This window comes from Notechis scutatus, chromosome 2 (assembly GCF_049901735.1).
Source record: "Notechis scutatus isolate UNSWTSFEM ecotype Mainland chromosome 2, rNotScu1.2, whole genome shotgun sequence".
NCBI classification, from domain to species: domain Eukaryota; kingdom Metazoa; phylum Chordata; class Lepidosauria; order Squamata; family Elapidae; genus Notechis; species Notechis scutatus.
This window is the reverse complement of record NC_142010.1, coordinates 85350559-85368119: the sequence shown is the minus strand read 5'-3', so window position 1 is coordinate 85368119 and position 17561 is coordinate 85350559. Positions and strand designations below refer to the sequence as shown.

The window sequence follows — 17561 nt, the reverse complement described above, 5'->3', positions numbered from 1 at the left end:
AAGGCCAATGGGTTACTTTTCTCGGTAACTGGGAAGAGACCAATAAATCTTTAAAAAATCTGTTCCTTTAAGAGGAGTTGAACAATCTGCCTTTCCTGCAGAATGTCCAAGGGATGAACAAGAGTAGATACTGCAATTCTGGAGGGCAAGATGCAGGGCTGGTAGCAATAGACTGATTAAAAAGGCGATGTAACTTGGAGGTATATACTGAGCTGTTACAGGCAAATTCAGTTCAATTGTGCTGCTGATATCAGACATAGCACTTCAAGTATTGATTCACCTTTTTAAACTTCCATTTGATGGCAGATAATTAGATTACAAATGAATTCAATTGTCTAACAGGTAGAAGACGGTATTCCAAAAGTGGGTGTAGCAATGGTGTTGCGCATTGCAGACACAGGACCAGCTTGGGGCGCCTGCTTGTCAATCTTTTCCACAAGCATAGGTTTAAACTCTTGCACTGCGATCTGATCAGAATCTAAAATAATAGAGTTGTATTTCTAAGCCTGGGAGTATAGAAAGAATAGCATGGATAATAAAATGTATTTGCCCTATTGTCGGTTTCAGGGAGGCCCTGCCAAGATCTTGAGAGAGGAGCCTGTGAAATTTCTCAAAGAAGATGTTCTGAATAATTTGAGTATTTGATTGCTGTACCACCTGAAGTTTTACAGACGCAGCTTTAGTAACTTTAGATTCAGTGGGACAAGTCTTGGCTAGGTGTTTGAGCTCCATACAGAAATACAACAAAATCTTTCTTCTAACCCTTGTCTGCTGCACACAAGGTTCTTTTTATTCCTCTTATTTGCATGGATTCTCTGGAATTGGTGCCCAAGAGGGAGAAGATTAGTGGTGCAGAAAGGATAAAACCTTCTCCTCTTATTCTTTCCTCTCTGCTCAACTCCTCCAATCATCCAGCAATGATCACACAATGCTGGAACTGTTCTTCCGGATTACCCAGCTTGCCTTATCTTATCAACATCTCTCAGTTCATCAGCAAGTCCTTCTATTCCACATTTCTGGCCTATAACTGGAAATCCAATAGGAAGTTACAAACCCTGCAATACCTTTGCTTTGGTTTATAAATCTGATCTGGTGTTGCTCCTTGCTGAATTAACAAAAGGCAGTTCTAAAACTTTGCAGGAAGTTCTGGTGCAGCAATGCAGCAATGACGATTGCCTTCAGTGAAAGGCACAGCCCATTAGGCAGTCTCTTTTTTCAGCAGACTCAGAACAAAGACATCACTGGAGGAATCTAAGGGAATCAAAGAATGATGAGCTTCCCAGTTGAACTGCCATGGACTAGTTTTCTGATGTCAACATAGTTTTTCTGCCAACTGTGGCTGGCACCTGCAGAGGAAAACTGATGTTTTTAGCAGATTTTAATTTCTATTTCTTTGTTAGGATCACTATCACGTTGCATGATTTACATTACTTTAAGCTTCAGGTCACAGTCAGTTGTTCTGCTATTCTCTGTATAATTTAAAGATACAATCCATAATCCAGTGTTCCTTCAGTGACTGTAAGCCATCCAGATCTTTGCAGTCCCAAACGTATCTTTCCAGAGTCGGGATTAAATTTTTTTGCTGAGATTTTCTCCAAACATGTTTCTTAATAAATAGTTCCACTTTTATTACTTCTGTTCACAAAATGCTGCTCTAATAGATTATTGAATCATCTAGTGGTGCCTGGAAAACTTGAGTGAAGCAGCAATGCACTTTCTGGTTTCTTCCTTGGTATCCTCTCACACATACCACTCTTGTTTCTTCATGGTGGACTCATGACATCAAACAACGAGAGAGGCATAAGACAAAGAAGCATGCAAAAAAACCACCCCTGCCTTTATTCCTACCTGCTTGTTATCTTTTAAGGGGCCTGTCCTTCCTTTACTTGAGGTAAAAGCTCTGCTAAACACACACACACACCTGGCTGGAAAAGAAATTTTGGAGGAAAATAAGAGTGGTAACAATGGAGAAAAGTTGAAGATGGAAGACAATAGAAACAAAGAGATGACGGACAAAACAATTGAAAAAGGAATAATAGTAAAATAGCCCAGAAAAAGTCTCAGGCACCAAAACTGAGTGCAGAGGTAACAGCAGTTCCAGAGAGGAACCTGTGGAACCAGCAGAATTGGCAGAGTAATAACAGCTCAACAAGAATAGCTGATAAATAGTTGAAGATGCATGGGAGCAGAATGTCAGGCAGATCAGTAAGTATACCAGTAGCAACAAAAATGCCTGTGGAGAGATAATTGACTCTAGCACAGTAATGGATAGAGAGAGAGAAGGAAGTTTCAGAAAACCTACAACTCCACAGAAGTAGTGCTGGCAAACTGAAGAATTGGACAGGAAACAATTCTGAGTGGCAGCCATCACTGCCACCAAGAACCAGGAAACTAAATATCTTGACAGCAGCAGCAATGTTTAAGAAGCAGTAAAAAGTTGATAACACCAGCCTTACACCCAAGTTGACTGAAGCTACACAACTGGCTATGAGACAAATATGACTGGCGAGAGCTAGAAAAAATGTAAGAACTTGGAAAAGTAGAGATAAGGCTTTATAAAGAAGTTAAGATTGGTGTGTGTCTGTGTGTGTAGATTTGGGCTTCCGATTGGTACTTTCACACTCCTCCAAATCAGATCCATCAGATGAAAATCATCTGCAGCTTCTCAGCCATTACCCTGTATTTTGTGCAACCTCTCAGAGTAGTATATTCCTAATTCTTGTTGTGACTTAGATCAGGGGTCCCCAACCACCGGTCCGTGGACCGGTACCGGTCCGTGGAACAAGTCCTACTGGGCCGCTGGTTTGCTGGGCGCCGCCATCTTTTTTTGATGAAAAAGTGCTTCCGGTGAGCTTTTCCGGGTAGAAAGCTCACCGGAAGCACTTTTTCATCAAAAAAAGATGGCGGCGCCCAGCTGATGCCGGTACCGGGCCACGGCGCCCAGCTGATGCCGGTACTGGGCCGCGGCATAAAAAAGGTTGGGGATCACTGACTTAGATGACCATTCCTAGGAAAAGGAATAATGATGTTGAATATTTTTCCACTTATAGATTATCTGCTTCACCATAAATTAATGGAAGCCAAACTATTTGGTAATGATTTGTAGCATCAGCATCAAAGATACTTTATCTGGGCAAAAATAATTAATAGATATTTTACTGAACAGCCTCTTCCCAGGAGTTGTGAGGAAAATACAGTGGTATTATGGGTAAAAGGATTAGAGATTTTCTTTTGTGGAAGGTAGAAGAGTGCATCCAACACCTCTCATATGTGCATCTTTATATGCCCTGCTACAACATAAGTTTGAGGCTGTTCCTCAGAATTCAACAAAAATGTATTTTTAAAGTTTAGGTGCCAATCCAAACACTCTGAAGTCTGGAATTGCAGAAAAAAAATATAAAAAGAATAAATTCCACGAAAAGAACCAACGTAATATTAGATTTATAACCACAATCATTTTGAAAATAAGAGGTTAAAACAGTTCAAAAGGATATTTAAATGAAAATGAGGGACTTGACTTTCTTCCAACAGCTGTAAACTCTATCTAACAATTTCTTATATGCTGTCAGGGAAATACATATTCATTGATTATGTACTATATATAATTATATAATTTTGAGATAAGAACATGTTCACAACATATATCTTTAGGGATATGTTGTGATAATTACATATACAAGGAGTACTAAATATGGATTTAAAAACAAACAATAATAAAATTCCTTCTTCCAAAATATGAACATTTTATCACTTAGGATTTTGCTAGACAAAGGAAATTATAAGGTAAGTAAATTATGTCATTAATTGTTATGTGTTCAAAGAATAACCTCAAAATCTAATAAAAAAACTTCTGCCTTCAAGATGTTGGCCAAGAAACAGACAAGATAACAAAGAGTCCCATTTGTGAAAATGGGACAAAAGCATTTTTAGATGATTGTGAATGTTAAATTATTACCATGCAACCCAACTCTTATCAATCTAATGTTTTTAAAATAAAACTACAAAATGACTGCAATCTAATGCACACGCAAACCTGAGTATAAGTCCCTTAGAACAATGGGATTTATTTCTGAATACAGGTAACTTAGCAACCATTCAAAATTGCAATGGACCCCTCCTTCCCAAATGTACTTACAACCCAGTTCCAACGTTCCAAGGGCCAGGGTTCCCCCAATAGTCACATTTGTTCATTAAACTTATATGCCTTCAACCTCAACATGACTTCATCTTGGTGTCTCAGTAACCAGCCTGCATTTATGGCCATTTGTAGAGTCCCATGGTCATGTGACTGCAATTTATGGTTTTTTTGCCCTAAACTAGCATTTACTTCATTTTCAGCAACATCACCCCATAGAAAACTGTTGTTTAATAACTACAGCGTTTGCTTCACAACCGCCACAAAAAAGGCTGCAAAAATAGGTCTTGTGACATGGTGACCTACTTTATGACCATCACGACTTACAAGTGTAATGGGCAGGCTCCATTATGCTTATAAGTCAAGGACTATCTGTATGTATATTGGGCTATAGATCACATAAATAATGCCTGTTTTTTTCAGCAAATTCCATTGTTTGGGAACCATGCACGTCTATTGTTCTAAAACAGCATTATTGCAGGCCTCATCACAATAAAGCCCTTTTTATAGCCCTGAAGTTATTGAATCCAAAAAATAGTCACCTAAATTCCTATGAAATATATATTTCTTATTAATACATAATTTCAAAAAATATTTCCAAATTTTTAAAGTTGCATAGAAAGTAAACATACCACTGTGAATGTAACCGAAGCTAATGCTTTCGTTCAGCCTCACTACTATATATTTAATTATATTTGCAGTTACATATAAATATATAAGGAGATTTCGGAAGCATCTAAGCTATCACTAGCCCTTCAAAAAAAATTCCCACTACCCTCAGTTAAAAAACAATACATGACAATTTTACCAAGTACAGTAACTTCAAATATAAAGTAATTATGGATTCAAAAGTCAATTGATTCCAGAAACAATTCTGGATGAGGTTTACATTCTTGCAGAAAGAACTGGCTCACAATCTGTTTTCTGCACTTTGAACCCTTAAACATTGGGTAAAAATATGGCCAGGGGGTCGGTCCTTTCTGCAATTGGTTCTCTATCATTTCTGAAAGAGACTTTGTTGATGGCCATTCATGCCTTTGTTGTCTGGACCACTATACAGTAATGTTTGTACATGGAGTTATCATTAAGGACCATCTGGAAGATTCAGCAGTTCATTATAATACCGAGACATTTCAGTTATTATGGCTGTGTTTAGATTAGCCCATCTAATATCACTAATATGGGATCTGCTTTAACTATCAACATATGAATGCAATTCAAGATGTTAGTTATCACCTTTAAATCTCACATGGTTCAGATATTGGATATTTCTGAGACCATCTAGCCCAGGTTGATTCTTGGAGGGGAGATGTGCTAAGTTTCTCTACCAAGGAACTGTAATTTGCAAGGACCCCATAATCAAGATTTCTTAATAATGCTCTCCCAATAGTTGTTAGTTTCTTAAGAGTCATTATGATTAGAGAGGCATACAAGCCAGAGCAAACAAATTAATGAAACATCAAGATTTCCATACAAATGACTAAACATATAATTTCTCCATGATTTCTCACTGACAGATTTTCTTTTTAAGCCAAAAATCCATTTGATTTCTGTCAGCAAGCATGTTTTAAATCATGGTTTTGTCATAGCTAGGTTAGTATCTAGCCAACCTTGGCTAAAATAAGCAAGGTCAAATCTGGTCAGTGTTTTAATGAAATACTGTATCATGACTGTAGACTACAATGGGATTTTAAAAAAAAGCTCCAACAAGGCAATAGTTAACTGGTTCTGTATTGTTACGTAAAAACAAGTTGGATATGTCCCGGTATTACTAGTTCTCAACTTACAATGGTAATTAAAATCTAAATCATGATTGCAAGTTGTTAAACGAGTCACCATGAGACTATGCCCAATTTTACCTTTTTGGTGACAGTTATTAAGCGACCTCAGTGGTTGTAAAGTGAACACCATGATCATTAAGCAAATCCACTGCTGTTGTGCAATCAATTATAAGTCAAGGACTACTCGTAATCAACAGCAGTTGACCTTTGACTAAATCTCAACCTGAATTAAGTTGACTTAAAAACAACTTGGGAGCTTTTAATATTGACATGGGATTTATCCAAAGCAGACAAAATTAAATAAGAACCCTCTAAAGATTCAGGAGGAACCAAACAATGTGGTGTTTGGATTGAATATTTTTCAGTGTGTTTCCCATTAAAATTAAAGCTATGGTTTTTTTAAAAAACAATTAAATATAAAATGGCATTCTGTTCAATAAAACCTGAATATATTTATTTGAAATTTAACAGGCTTAAGCCTTACAAAAGTTTCTACTTGCACACATTTTTTTTTTCAGTTTACCAAGAAATTAAAAAACATATTTCTCTTTTTTAAAAGTAAAAAATAGAAGCCCAGAACATAAAATAATCTACATTTATTTTTCGGAAATTTGAATTTCATTCATAAGAACTAACTTTCCTGAAATGTCTGTTAAAAAAATAAAGAACAAAAAATTACAGCTAACTTCAAACGATTATGTTAAGTGTAACATATAAAAATCTGGATTCAGGATCCAAACTGAAATGAGAGTTTTCAAATCAGCAAATTAAATTCTGTACCTAATCTTGCAATATGCACATATCAGCTTTAAACCCTCCAAAACTATCAGCTAAACAAAGAGACAGCTATTTAATTACACTTTGTAATTAGAAAACCTCAAAAGACATTGTGATATTCTCTTTGGGTTCTAACCTGAAAGACACTTAGGTAATAACAAGACTTTGCAAACAATAATTTCAAATGAATACTGAAACTGCAATTGAAATCCAATTAAATGATGCTAATGATATGGGATGCAGGCAATTGTCCAGCAACACTTGGTGGGCCACAATTTTCCCATCCCAGATTTAGATTAAGAACGCCGATCACAGAGATCTTTCAGAACATATTTAGGTGAATTTATTCTTCATTTTTGATACATATACAGTAATTGTAATATTTTACCCAATGCTGTATTTCAATACATACTTTTTTCTGACAAGAGTCCCTTAAGGCAGGGGAACCAGCTGGCTTATTTAATTTGAATTTCACATCTGTAAATGTAAAAGTTCTGGAATTTGCAGTGTTTTATTATTTGGATATGGGGGAAACTCCAGAGGTCGTTAAGAATTAGGACTCCCAACAATTTGCTGCCTCCATCATATCCTTATAGCAATTCATTAAATCTCTAGCTAGCACAACCACAGGACCGACTGGCCTTCACACCCACAATCAGCGCCCATTAAATTCTCCATCTTATCCAGGATGAAGAATTTAGAAGGCCAAACGGACGAGGGCTTTTGATACTCCTACTGCGTAATTCCCTAATCTTAAATCATCCATCCTTGCAATATGGAGTCAGTCGGTCAGTAACCAAACCAGCCACGGATGCAGAGAACCGAGAACGCGGTTTATTTAGGACAGGCGTTTTAATTTTTTTCTACCCTCCGATCAAATCACACACCAAAGACTGGGAGAAGAGAAATAAAATTGCTTTTATCGTCGGTTTCCGAACGGATCAAGCAGATGGTTGGGGGGGAGGGGGTAGCATATTCTCTCTCCTTTGGCCTTTAAAACTTAACACACCAAGTAAACGGGGAGGGAAACCGGATGCTCGTTTTAAAAGTGGGGGGGACCTTGGAGTTGCCTTACAAATCAAGAGGCCAAAATGGAAGCAACGAGAGAGGGAAAAAAAAAATCTTATCCTGGGGGGAGGGGAGAACATGATTGAGGCGTTTAAAGCTGCCTTGCTTCTAGCCGGAGGGCGCTTTTCCAAACCTCCTTCGCCGACTCGCCTCAACGCCCAAACCCCGCCGCGGCCTAAAGAGACCGCGGCTTTCGCGTGAGCCGTCTCCCTCCCCCACTTGCGAGCCGCTTCCTCACCTGCTGGTATCGGCCGCCGCTGCTGCCGTTACTGCCGGTCTCGGCCGCCGCCATAGCGCTGGGGAACAACCGAGCGAGCGCACTTGCCTGGAGCGCCGAGCGCTTTGAGGAAACGGGCGGAGGCCCGTCGGGGACGGCTTGAGGACACTTCCGTCCCCCGAGGGCGCTGTTGGTGCTAGGCTTGGAGGAGGAGGGCTTGACACTGGAGAAGCAAGGCGGCAACAGCGGCCACCCGGAGGACTCTCTGCCGCGACTGCTGCCGAAGGCCCGGCCCGGCCCCTCCCCTCCCTTCCAAGCCGTCACGCGCTGCCGCCGCCTCCTCCTCCTCCTCCTCTTCCTTAGGTTCTTCCGCTGCTCGGCGTTTTCAGCCGCTCAGCAGTCAAAGGGGAAAATCCACCAGACCTCAGCAGAGGTTGGTGGAAACGATCCCCAGCAAGATCTCCTCAATTCCGTCTGGTGATCTTTTCCCATCCGAAGAGGGAACTATCTAGAGAGACCAGCGGCCATCAACTGGTGGTTTGTGGAGCACTGGTGGTCCGCGAGAAAATTTTGGTGGTCCGCAGAAAATTTATTTGCATTTTTTATATTGCACTAAGAGAAGAGCAATCAGGATGATTAGGAGACTGGAGACTAAAACATATGAAGAACAGGTTACAGGAACTGGGCATGGCTAATCTAGTGAAGAGAAGGACCAGGGGAGACATGATAGCAGTCTTCCAATATTTGAGGGGCTGCCACAGAGAGGAAGGGGTCAAGCTATTTTCTAAAGCGCCTGTAGGCCAGACATAGAATAATGAATGGAAACTGATTGAGAGATTCAATCTAGAAATAAGGAGAAACTTTCTGACAGTGAGAACAATCAACCAATGGAACAGCTTGCCTTCAGAAGTTGTGGGAGCCTCATCACTGGAAGCTTTCAAGAAGAGACTGGACGGCCTGCCATCTGTCAGAAATAGTGTAGGGTCTCCTGCTTGGCCTGGGGGTTGGACTAGATGACCTACAAGGTCCCTTCCAACTCTGTTATTCTGTTAACTAAGTGCTGCGCCCAGGGAAAGCTGGCATCTCTTTCGAGGAGCCCTCCCCGAGATGGACTTTTCAGGGACATGATTGGATAGCCTTCATATATGGCCCGGTTGTGCCCATCCTTGCGTTTGACTCTTTTTCCAGAGTGCATGCCCGCATTTAAAGGTAGTCCTTGACTTACATTCATTCATTTAGTGACCCTTCAAAGTTATGGCAGTGAAAAAATGCAGTTCTTTACATTTTTCACACTTGACTGTTGCAGCAGCCCCATAGTCACTGATCCAAATTTGGATGCTTGGCAACTGGCATGTATTCATAAGGGTTGTGGTGTCCCAGGTTCATGTAATCACATTTTACAACCTTCTGACCAGCAAAGTCAATGGGTAAGTCAGATTCATTTAACAGCTGAGGTACTAACTTAACAACTGTAGTGTTTTACTTAGCAACTGAGGCAAGAAACGTTGTAAAATGGGACAACTTAACTGCCTTGCTTAGCAAATGGAAATTTTGGCCTCAATTGTGACAATAAGTTGTATCTACCTGTAAAGGTGGAATTCACTGTAGAGCTCCTGAAACACTGCTGTTAGGGTGAAAAATATAGATACTGCATTAGGCTAACAAGTGACCATTTTCAGGCCCAATCTCCATCTGTCTGAAAACGGACAAGAATTTAGTGAGGTAAATTATGGGAGTACCAGCCAAGTCATTCATATGAATATGAATGAAGTGATCCATCTGCAAAACATCTGCAAAAGATTTAATAAATCAAGAATATTTTATATTTCATTTTTCTGCTTATAATGTATTCTCCAAGACATTAGAAAATGCTTCTCTCTTTGTATATCTTTGTTGCATTTCATTGGGAAATGGTACTCAACATAGTGAATACAAATTTTAAAACTAAAAATATAACTAAAGACATGCAGACAAGTTAAATTAATATCCATCTTGGCAAAAAGCCAGGTTACATCTAAATTTTAAAAGATTGTGATATTGTCTTTATCAACTGAACATAAAAGAGATATTTTGACATTCCTGGCAAGCAATAGTGTCTGAGCAGTTGCCCCAAAGCGCTATTGTTGTTGTTCAGGGTGTGTCAGTACCTGGGCGTCAGAAAGTTAGATGACTGTTGAGTGGCTTAGGTATATTCCTTTGATGATTTCATCTTCAATAAACGTTGGTTTTTATTTTGCTAAATTTGTTTTATTTTAATATAGTATTAAAGCTCTTTCCTGTGGCATTTGTGAAACATGCAGCCAAATAATTTAATAAAAAAATAATGAACTCACATTCTACAATCTTGTATTGTCAAATAAATCTACTATGAAGGCAGGACTAAATGGACTTTCTTTGAAAATTTTAAAGTTCAGGTAAGCTTTTCAAAAAGAAAGTTAATGGCAACCTGTCACCTGCTGCTTAAATGTTCCCCAAATTTCCACCTTTTCCCCCATACTGACCTATTTTTGTGGTATTAGCATTTATCTGATGTCCAAAATGCAGGATATGAAAAGTCTACAGAAATTCAAAAGTATTTGTACAGGGATAAGAAATTGGAAAACCTGCAGCACTTTAAGAATCGAATAATATTGTTCAATTGGCCATGAAATGACAGGAGCAGTGAATACAAAAGCAGGGGAAAGTCTTGAAATAATAGTGTTTAAAACTCATTGCTGACTGCTTCAACACTATACAAAGATTTTGTGGCAAGCCCTATTAGTTTTTAAGAAAACCAACTTTTCTACCATTCCTGGACCAAATGCAACAAATCTGATATTTGACATAATGCTTTATTGTTAAGTCTGATAAAAAATCATAACAGTTGACACCCATGACTGAACACCCCTGATAAATGTTTCTCAAGGGCAGGAGTGAAATAGCAAGCTACATTCTAAAAGCCTTTTCCATCTCCCTCTTATAGAAAGATCATTGTTGAGCTTCCGGCCCTGCTTGGCCCAGGAATTGCCTGGCTACTGGGCATTACTGGTAACTCTTGAATTAAAATATCTGATCAGCTATGGAAGCTTACAGGGGATTTCATTTACCTGGGAATAAGCTTCAGTGAGTGGTTTTACTGCTGTATTTAAAAGCACCGGCCATTTCCTCATCAGTGATTTATTGTATTAACCAGCCATCACTATCACTGTTCTACCAGCACAGCAATGGTTATATGACACTATAAAAAAATAAAAGTAAAGCCTTCCAGCTGGCCTCAAATTCTAGTGGCCTTATGAAGAGATCCATGCATTTTCCTTGAGAACAAAGTAGGAATGGTTGACTATTTAAAAGAAAGTCGATATTTTCAGTTTTTGTTTTTAGAGACACCTCTTACTTGCTAAAAGAACAGCATAACCCACAGAATTATATTTTTTTCCAAGGAAAACAGAACATATAATTTATTTACATTACAGTTCTAATCCTATAGATTGACAACTTTTATTTTGGTTTGTTTTACTAATATTATAAGCCAGTCTAATCTTCAGCACCAGGGAATATAAACCTCCATAAATCATGTTCCTTTATTCATGTGTTTCCTTTGCATAATAAAATAGCAGGTCCCCATGATAGACACCCAACCACCCTTTCTTATCCAGGGAGGGACTGCAGAGCCGCCCAACAAGCAAAATTAAAAGGAACTGAATCCTCTTTACAGATGTTAGGGAAGAAATGGCTATCCTACAGCCAGTTATTCTGTCCTCCCACTTTATGAGATTTTCAGGAGTTTGAAAAAAACAGCAACAAGGAGACTCAGAATGGGAACTGATCCCAAAGGTGCTTTTTCAAGAGGCAATTGGACTTTTCTTTTTTCTTTTCTTTTTGGTTTTTCTTTGAAGACGTTTGGCTTCTCAGTCAAGAAGTTTATTCAGGTCTGAATGAATGAAGAGGCTGAAGAAGCTTCCTGTATGAGAAGCCAAACGTCTTCAAAGAAAAAAAGTAAAAAAAAGTCCAGTTGCCTCTTGAAAAAGCACCTTTGCGACAACCACGGCCTTGAATGACTGAGAATCCCCATAGGCAACTTATCTACACGCCCGTAAAAGAAGACAGGACGATGGCCAAACAAAATCTGGATGCCTCCTAACTTTCTGGGAAGGGGCAAATCGATGAGCCTGGAAAGGAGCACGGTTGTCGGAGGTGGAACCCCGAACGCCTGGAGATCCTTCAGATCCTTTAGCCAGAAACAGACGAGCAGAAGCCGAAAGGGAGGCGCGACGACAAAAGGTACAAAGGCTTCCGCTTGCGCAGGAGGAGGAGGAGGAGGAGCGCAGGAAGTCCCCGGGGGCGGGGACTCTCGAGGAGTGCTGCGAACTCAGCATTTTTTTGTTTTTTTTCATGTGACGGAATGAGGTCATAAGAAGGCGGGCCCAGTGGGAGCGAGTGGCCGCCGAGGAGAGGTGAGTGGTAAGGCAGGTTGCTCGGATCGGGGCCTCCGGGAATTGCTTCCCGTGCACCTCGTATTCGCGGCGTTTCTGCATAGACGCAGGAGGACTTGAACCTGCTTTAAACCCCGGGGGTGGCTGCGCCTCTTCCCCACCCCGGGCCCTTTTCTGAGCGCGCTTGAGAAACTTCCTTCCTCCTTTGCTCCGGCTTCCAGCTTCCCTCTCTTCGTGAAGCTCGTGATTTCTTTCCCCAATGATCCCCGTTCGGCCTTGTTTTCCTTTAACGCAACCTCTATGCAACCGTATTATTAGAAGGAATCTGGGAGCACTTTTTCAGCCTAACCTATTTTACTAAAAGGTCCAAGCTTTTCTGACCCACGACTTGCTTCAGGGCTACCAGATTCCCTCTGATGTTCAGATTAACTCGGAAGAGCTCAACAAACACAATGGGTGTTTAACACACGACAGCTTTCAATTGATAAAATGCTGGTAATCCGTGACCTACAGAATAGAATGGAATGGAATAGGAGTTGAATCTTTATTGTCACTTTGAATGTACACTAATCGGCATACATTACAATGAAATTTCGGTGCATACAGCTCTCAAAGGGTCACACCTCCAATATACACTACATAACCATGACAGGATAAATAAATACAAAATTATGCATATACCCACATATATGACACAGAGAAGCAATAGTCTAATTCAGATGTATACATAACCACCGTCTCTTCTCTCTCTTTCACCATAGCTCAATTTATAATCCTACCTCACTTTACCTGTCTATGCATCTGATCACAAAAATCTTATTAATATGTACGGTTTTAGTCTAAAGTGCCGCCAGACCCCTTCTGATTTTTGGATACCATAACACAGCTTTCCTCTTACAACGTTTTACAGTCAACTTAATCAGACTCATTGCATAAAAGACTTTGCTGCTTTTCTAATCCATTCATTTATGAATGAAAGTGTGGTATTTAATCAATGCAGATGATAGCTGTAAAGTCTGTATTTGCAGCAAAAGTCACAGAGGTCTGGATGATATTGCTAAAAACCAATGGATTTTTATGGTTTAGGTCAGTGGTGGCTAACCTTTTTGGGCTCCCGTGCTGAAAATTTTGCACGCGCTCGTGTGCCAGCACCCAGAAGGCAATGCGTGCGGGCAGGCGCCCTCACCCCCGCGCATGCGCACCAGATACCTGAGCAGTGGGGCTCTTCCGGGCGACCTCTCGCGCGCCAGCAGAAGTGGTTCTGCGTGCCACTTCTGACATGCGTGCCATAGGTTCACCATCACGGGTTTAGGTTTTCAAGGAGCACTGTCCATTCCGTGTAATGCATGAAGTGTGAATCTTAATTACAGGGAAGAGGAAACAAGTTGCAGAATATTCAAATTGCAGATAATAACAAACAGACCAGAATGCTTCCTCATCAGCAATCAACACTCAGATGAGCAGAGATTAACACCAAGGTTAATATAAGACCAACAATCAAGAAGCAAATCATACACAAAGCAAGAAACTGCCAAACAAGCTATCAGTAAACAACCCAACCAAAGAACCACCAAAATCACTCCCATTACACTGACAGGGCAAGCCATTAGAACGTGTGTCAAACTCGATTGTGCCACATGATGTCGTGTGACGTATTGCGACATTTTTTGCCTTTGTGGAGCCGGGGTGGGTGTAGCCTGCGTGTGATGCATCCAGCCACGGGGCCGCCAGTTTTACAACCCTGCATTAGAATATAAAATGAGAGGAAACTCCAGTCTCTGGTAGCACTGATAATGTTACCTACTTTGGGTAATGAAAAGTCTGCAGTAAAATAACTAAGCTGAGGGGGCACCAAAGACCCTTCACAGATAATATTATGCTATTCTTTAATTTTTTTTCAGAACAATGAACACAATATCTGTCAAGTATTTGGGGGAGAAAAAAGCTCTTAGATGGAAAAATATCTGAATACAATACAGGTAGTCCTCAACTTACAACAGTTTGTTTAGTGATTGTTCCAAGTTACAGCGGCACTGAAAAAGGGACTTATGATCATTTTCCACACAAGCAACCTTTGCAGCATCCCCATGGTCACATGATCAAAATTCAGCCGCTTGGCAACTGACTCGTATTTATGACGGTTGCAGTGTCCTAGGGACATGTGTTCCTCTCTTGTAACCTTCTGACAAGCAGAGTCAATGGGGAAGCCAGATTAATTTAACAAACATATTACAAACTTTACAACTGGAGTAATTCACTTAACAACTGTGGCACAAAAAGTCATAAAATGGGGCAAAACTCACTTAACAAATGTTTCACTTATCAACAGAAGTTTTGGGCTCAATTGTAGTCATAAATAGAGGACTACCTGTAATGTTTACATCTACATAAATAGCCAATCCTGCCTTCACAAGTTGTTTAGCCTACAAGTGAAATGTATAATCCGTGCATTCTTCCAAAATTGCAGGTTACAATGAAGCTTATAATTCTAGAAAATTACAATGAGGCCAGTGAATGGGCTGCAAAGTACATTAGGAACAGAATAATCCAGTTTAATCCAGGACCAAATAAATATTTCACTCTTGGACTTCCCACTGGTAAGTTACAAACCGAAGTTCATAGGAGGTGAGCTATGGAGTCATAATTTACTCTGGTCTAATTCAGATGAAAGACTGTCTCAACAGTATTATGATCAAGCTGTTTTTCTTTTCACAGGATGTTTGTCACAAATGATTATTAGGTGACTAATATTTTGGAAGGCAGTTTGTTTTCTCAAATTTAGAAGAAAAAAACTTTACATGGAAATAATCTATCAAGAGCTTGCAATTTTGTTTGAATACACGGACATTTAATTGGGATACAAATTCTTTTTATATACTAGACTAATATCTGTCATGAGCATTCTCACAATTAAATGCCCGTAGCAAGTCTGGCTAGATACTTTGCTAATGGGCTGAGCAGACTTTACATAGTTTTTGACACTAAAGTTTGATAGATCACTAAAATAGTAAAAAATAAAACACCCACCTCTGTATTAATAGTCCATATTATTTTTATCATAATAACAATGCTTGCATTGCTATAATGGTAGATGGAATTAAATGCCTTTTTAATTTAATTTTTAACCCACTATTCCCTCCATTGTTAATCATTCCTGTGACATGTTCGCTTTTTCCTCCATAATATTTAATAATTTACCTCAAGCCGTACTCTGTGTTGCTGATTGGAAATTGAGTTGGAATGAAATGTATTCTTTTTCAAAATGCATGTGCCTATCTTTTCCAACAAAGACATCATATTATGAGGCATGTTTTAAGTTTTCCTTTTCTTTTCATTGTTTTTTACATGCAGTCGTCTGATTTTCAGAGATTGACTGGCCAAGCTCTGTAGTTTCCTTGGCAAGAGTTTTCAAAACTGGTTTGTCATTTGCTCCTTCCGAGGGGTTAGAGAAAGTGACCGGCCCAAGGTCACCCAGCTTGCTTTGTGCTGAGGCAGTCTCCCAGTTTCTAACCTGATGCTTTAACTACTGCACGAAACACCTTCCATAAAATCGAATAATTTAATCTTGGATATTAACTGCTGCTTCATTTCATTGGTTGTTGGTGGGGGTCCCTTGCTGATGTTTCCTGTCAGATTAATAAAGTTTATTGTAAGTAAGAAACAGGATGATATTGTTTTTTTCTCTGGCCCTGTTTCAGGATCACTGTGTCCTTTGCCATTATCTGTTATTTTACTCTATTCTCTTGTGTTGTAGTATTGAATCCTACCTCTGTTTGAATATCCTACTACAATATCCTACTACATTTGGCCATTTATCATTTGCATAGTAAAGAACTCATTAGGTAGTAACACTTATCCCAAATTCCTATCGACTACATCATTCCATAGGAGGTATAAAAAGAATTATATTCATTTCATGAATTACATGATGAATACATGCATTCATCAGCAATATTTTGAAGAATGCTTCACCGTTAGCAACAAAGAAAGGGTAATGGCAGTGAATGCCATTGCATTTTTGAAGATCTTGAAGCTGTCGCTGAGCTGAAGAGCATGTTTGAGCCATTGTTTCTGTAGTAAAATAAACCATTGCAGTTGTCAGTTAAACCTTTTCTGTAGCACAACCTTTGTTTTCATGGATGGTGTATTGCTTTCTTTTCTCTCTAGGAAGTACCCCGTTAGGGTGTTACAAAAAACTGATCGAATATTGTAAGAATGGAGATCTCTCTTTCAAATATGTGAAAACCTTCAATATGGATGAGTATGTAGGTGAGTCACCTTCATATTCAAAGCTGTAGGGAGGTGTCATCTTTTATACTTCTTGTCAATAGATTTTCTTTATTACATGCAGGTAAAGATGAATTTATTTCTATATTGTAGTTTGGTGAGTCAAAACCTGAGTTGTGAACTATAAGCTCTTTTAGCAGTAACCCATCTGAGCAGAAGTAAACCATTCTCTTAGCAAGTATATGGATAATAGTACTAATCTACCTTAAAGAACTGTTATATTAAATTGTGTGGTTATTTATAAAAAGTAGCTTTAAGATGTAGTTTCTGAAAGTGTAAGCTTCTGAATATTTTTCTTTAAGGTGTCATCTGTGAAAAACAATAGGTAGGCAAATGAGTATCCCATTGTAGTAGGAGGAAACGAAGCCCTTTGAATGGTTAACTCAGGCTAGGCCACCTAACAGCCTTCAAAGCAACTTGAGGATGAGAAAGTCCTGAACTGACACTTTTTGACTCTACTGCAGGGGTCTTCAAACTTGGCAAGTTTAAGACTTGTGGACTTCAACTCCCAGAATTCCTCCTCCAGTCATGTTAGCTCAGGAATTCTGGGAGTTGAAGTGCACAAGTCTTAAACTTGCCAAGTTTGAAGACCCTTGCTCTACTATTTCCAGACTCATGTGTAAGAAGGCTAGGATGGTTCTACTTTCTTTGATTCTGGTAAAAATTGTTGAGGGACAGGTTGAGAAACAGACTTGCTCTTCTCCTGCCCAAATTGTCTCTGTGGCAATTTCTGAGGAGCAATTGCTTTTTATAGGATGTAACTACACTTGCTCAAGCCAGGTTTAGAGTAGAGACTGTTAGGAATATAAGTCACCTAACAACTATTTGGGTTGGAAATATATAAACCAGGATAAACATTTTAATACTGTATCTTTAAGAAAATG

At 39.4% G+C, this 17561-nt stretch overlaps 2 protein-coding genes across 5 annotated transcripts in view; one reads left to right on the top strand and one right to left on the bottom strand.

Moving 5' to 3' along the window:
- Positions 1 to 8289, bottom strand: part of NDFIP1 (Nedd4 family interacting protein 1) — a 29893-nt gene extending 21604 nt beyond the window's left edge. For both annotated transcript variants that reach the window (XM_026687830.2, XM_026687837.2), the window contains exon 1: positions 8000 to 8289. In XM_026687830.2, the coding sequence (XP_026543615.1) occupies positions 8000 to 8053 (54 nt within the window). In that variant the 5' untranslated portion in view covers positions 8054 to 8289. The remainder of the gene's footprint in view (positions 1 to 7999) is intronic.
- GNPDA1 (glucosamine-6-phosphate deaminase 1) overlaps positions 1 to 17561 on the top strand; it is a 62614-nt gene that overhangs the window by 37946 nt on the left and 7107 nt on the right. The window contains exons 1-3 of one of the 3 annotated variants that reach the window (XM_026687818.2): positions 12286 to 12411; positions 14858 to 14987; positions 16558 to 16659. In XM_026687818.2, the coding sequence (XP_026543603.1) occupies positions 14864 to 14987; positions 16558 to 16659 (226 nt within the window). In that variant the 5' untranslated portion in view covers positions 12286 to 12411; positions 14858 to 14863. Of the gene's footprint in view, positions 1 to 12285; positions 12412 to 13758; positions 13869 to 14857; positions 14988 to 16557; positions 16660 to 17561 lie in introns of those variants that run through there. The other 2 variants (XM_087955389.1, XM_087955388.1) reach the window with 2 other exon arrangements.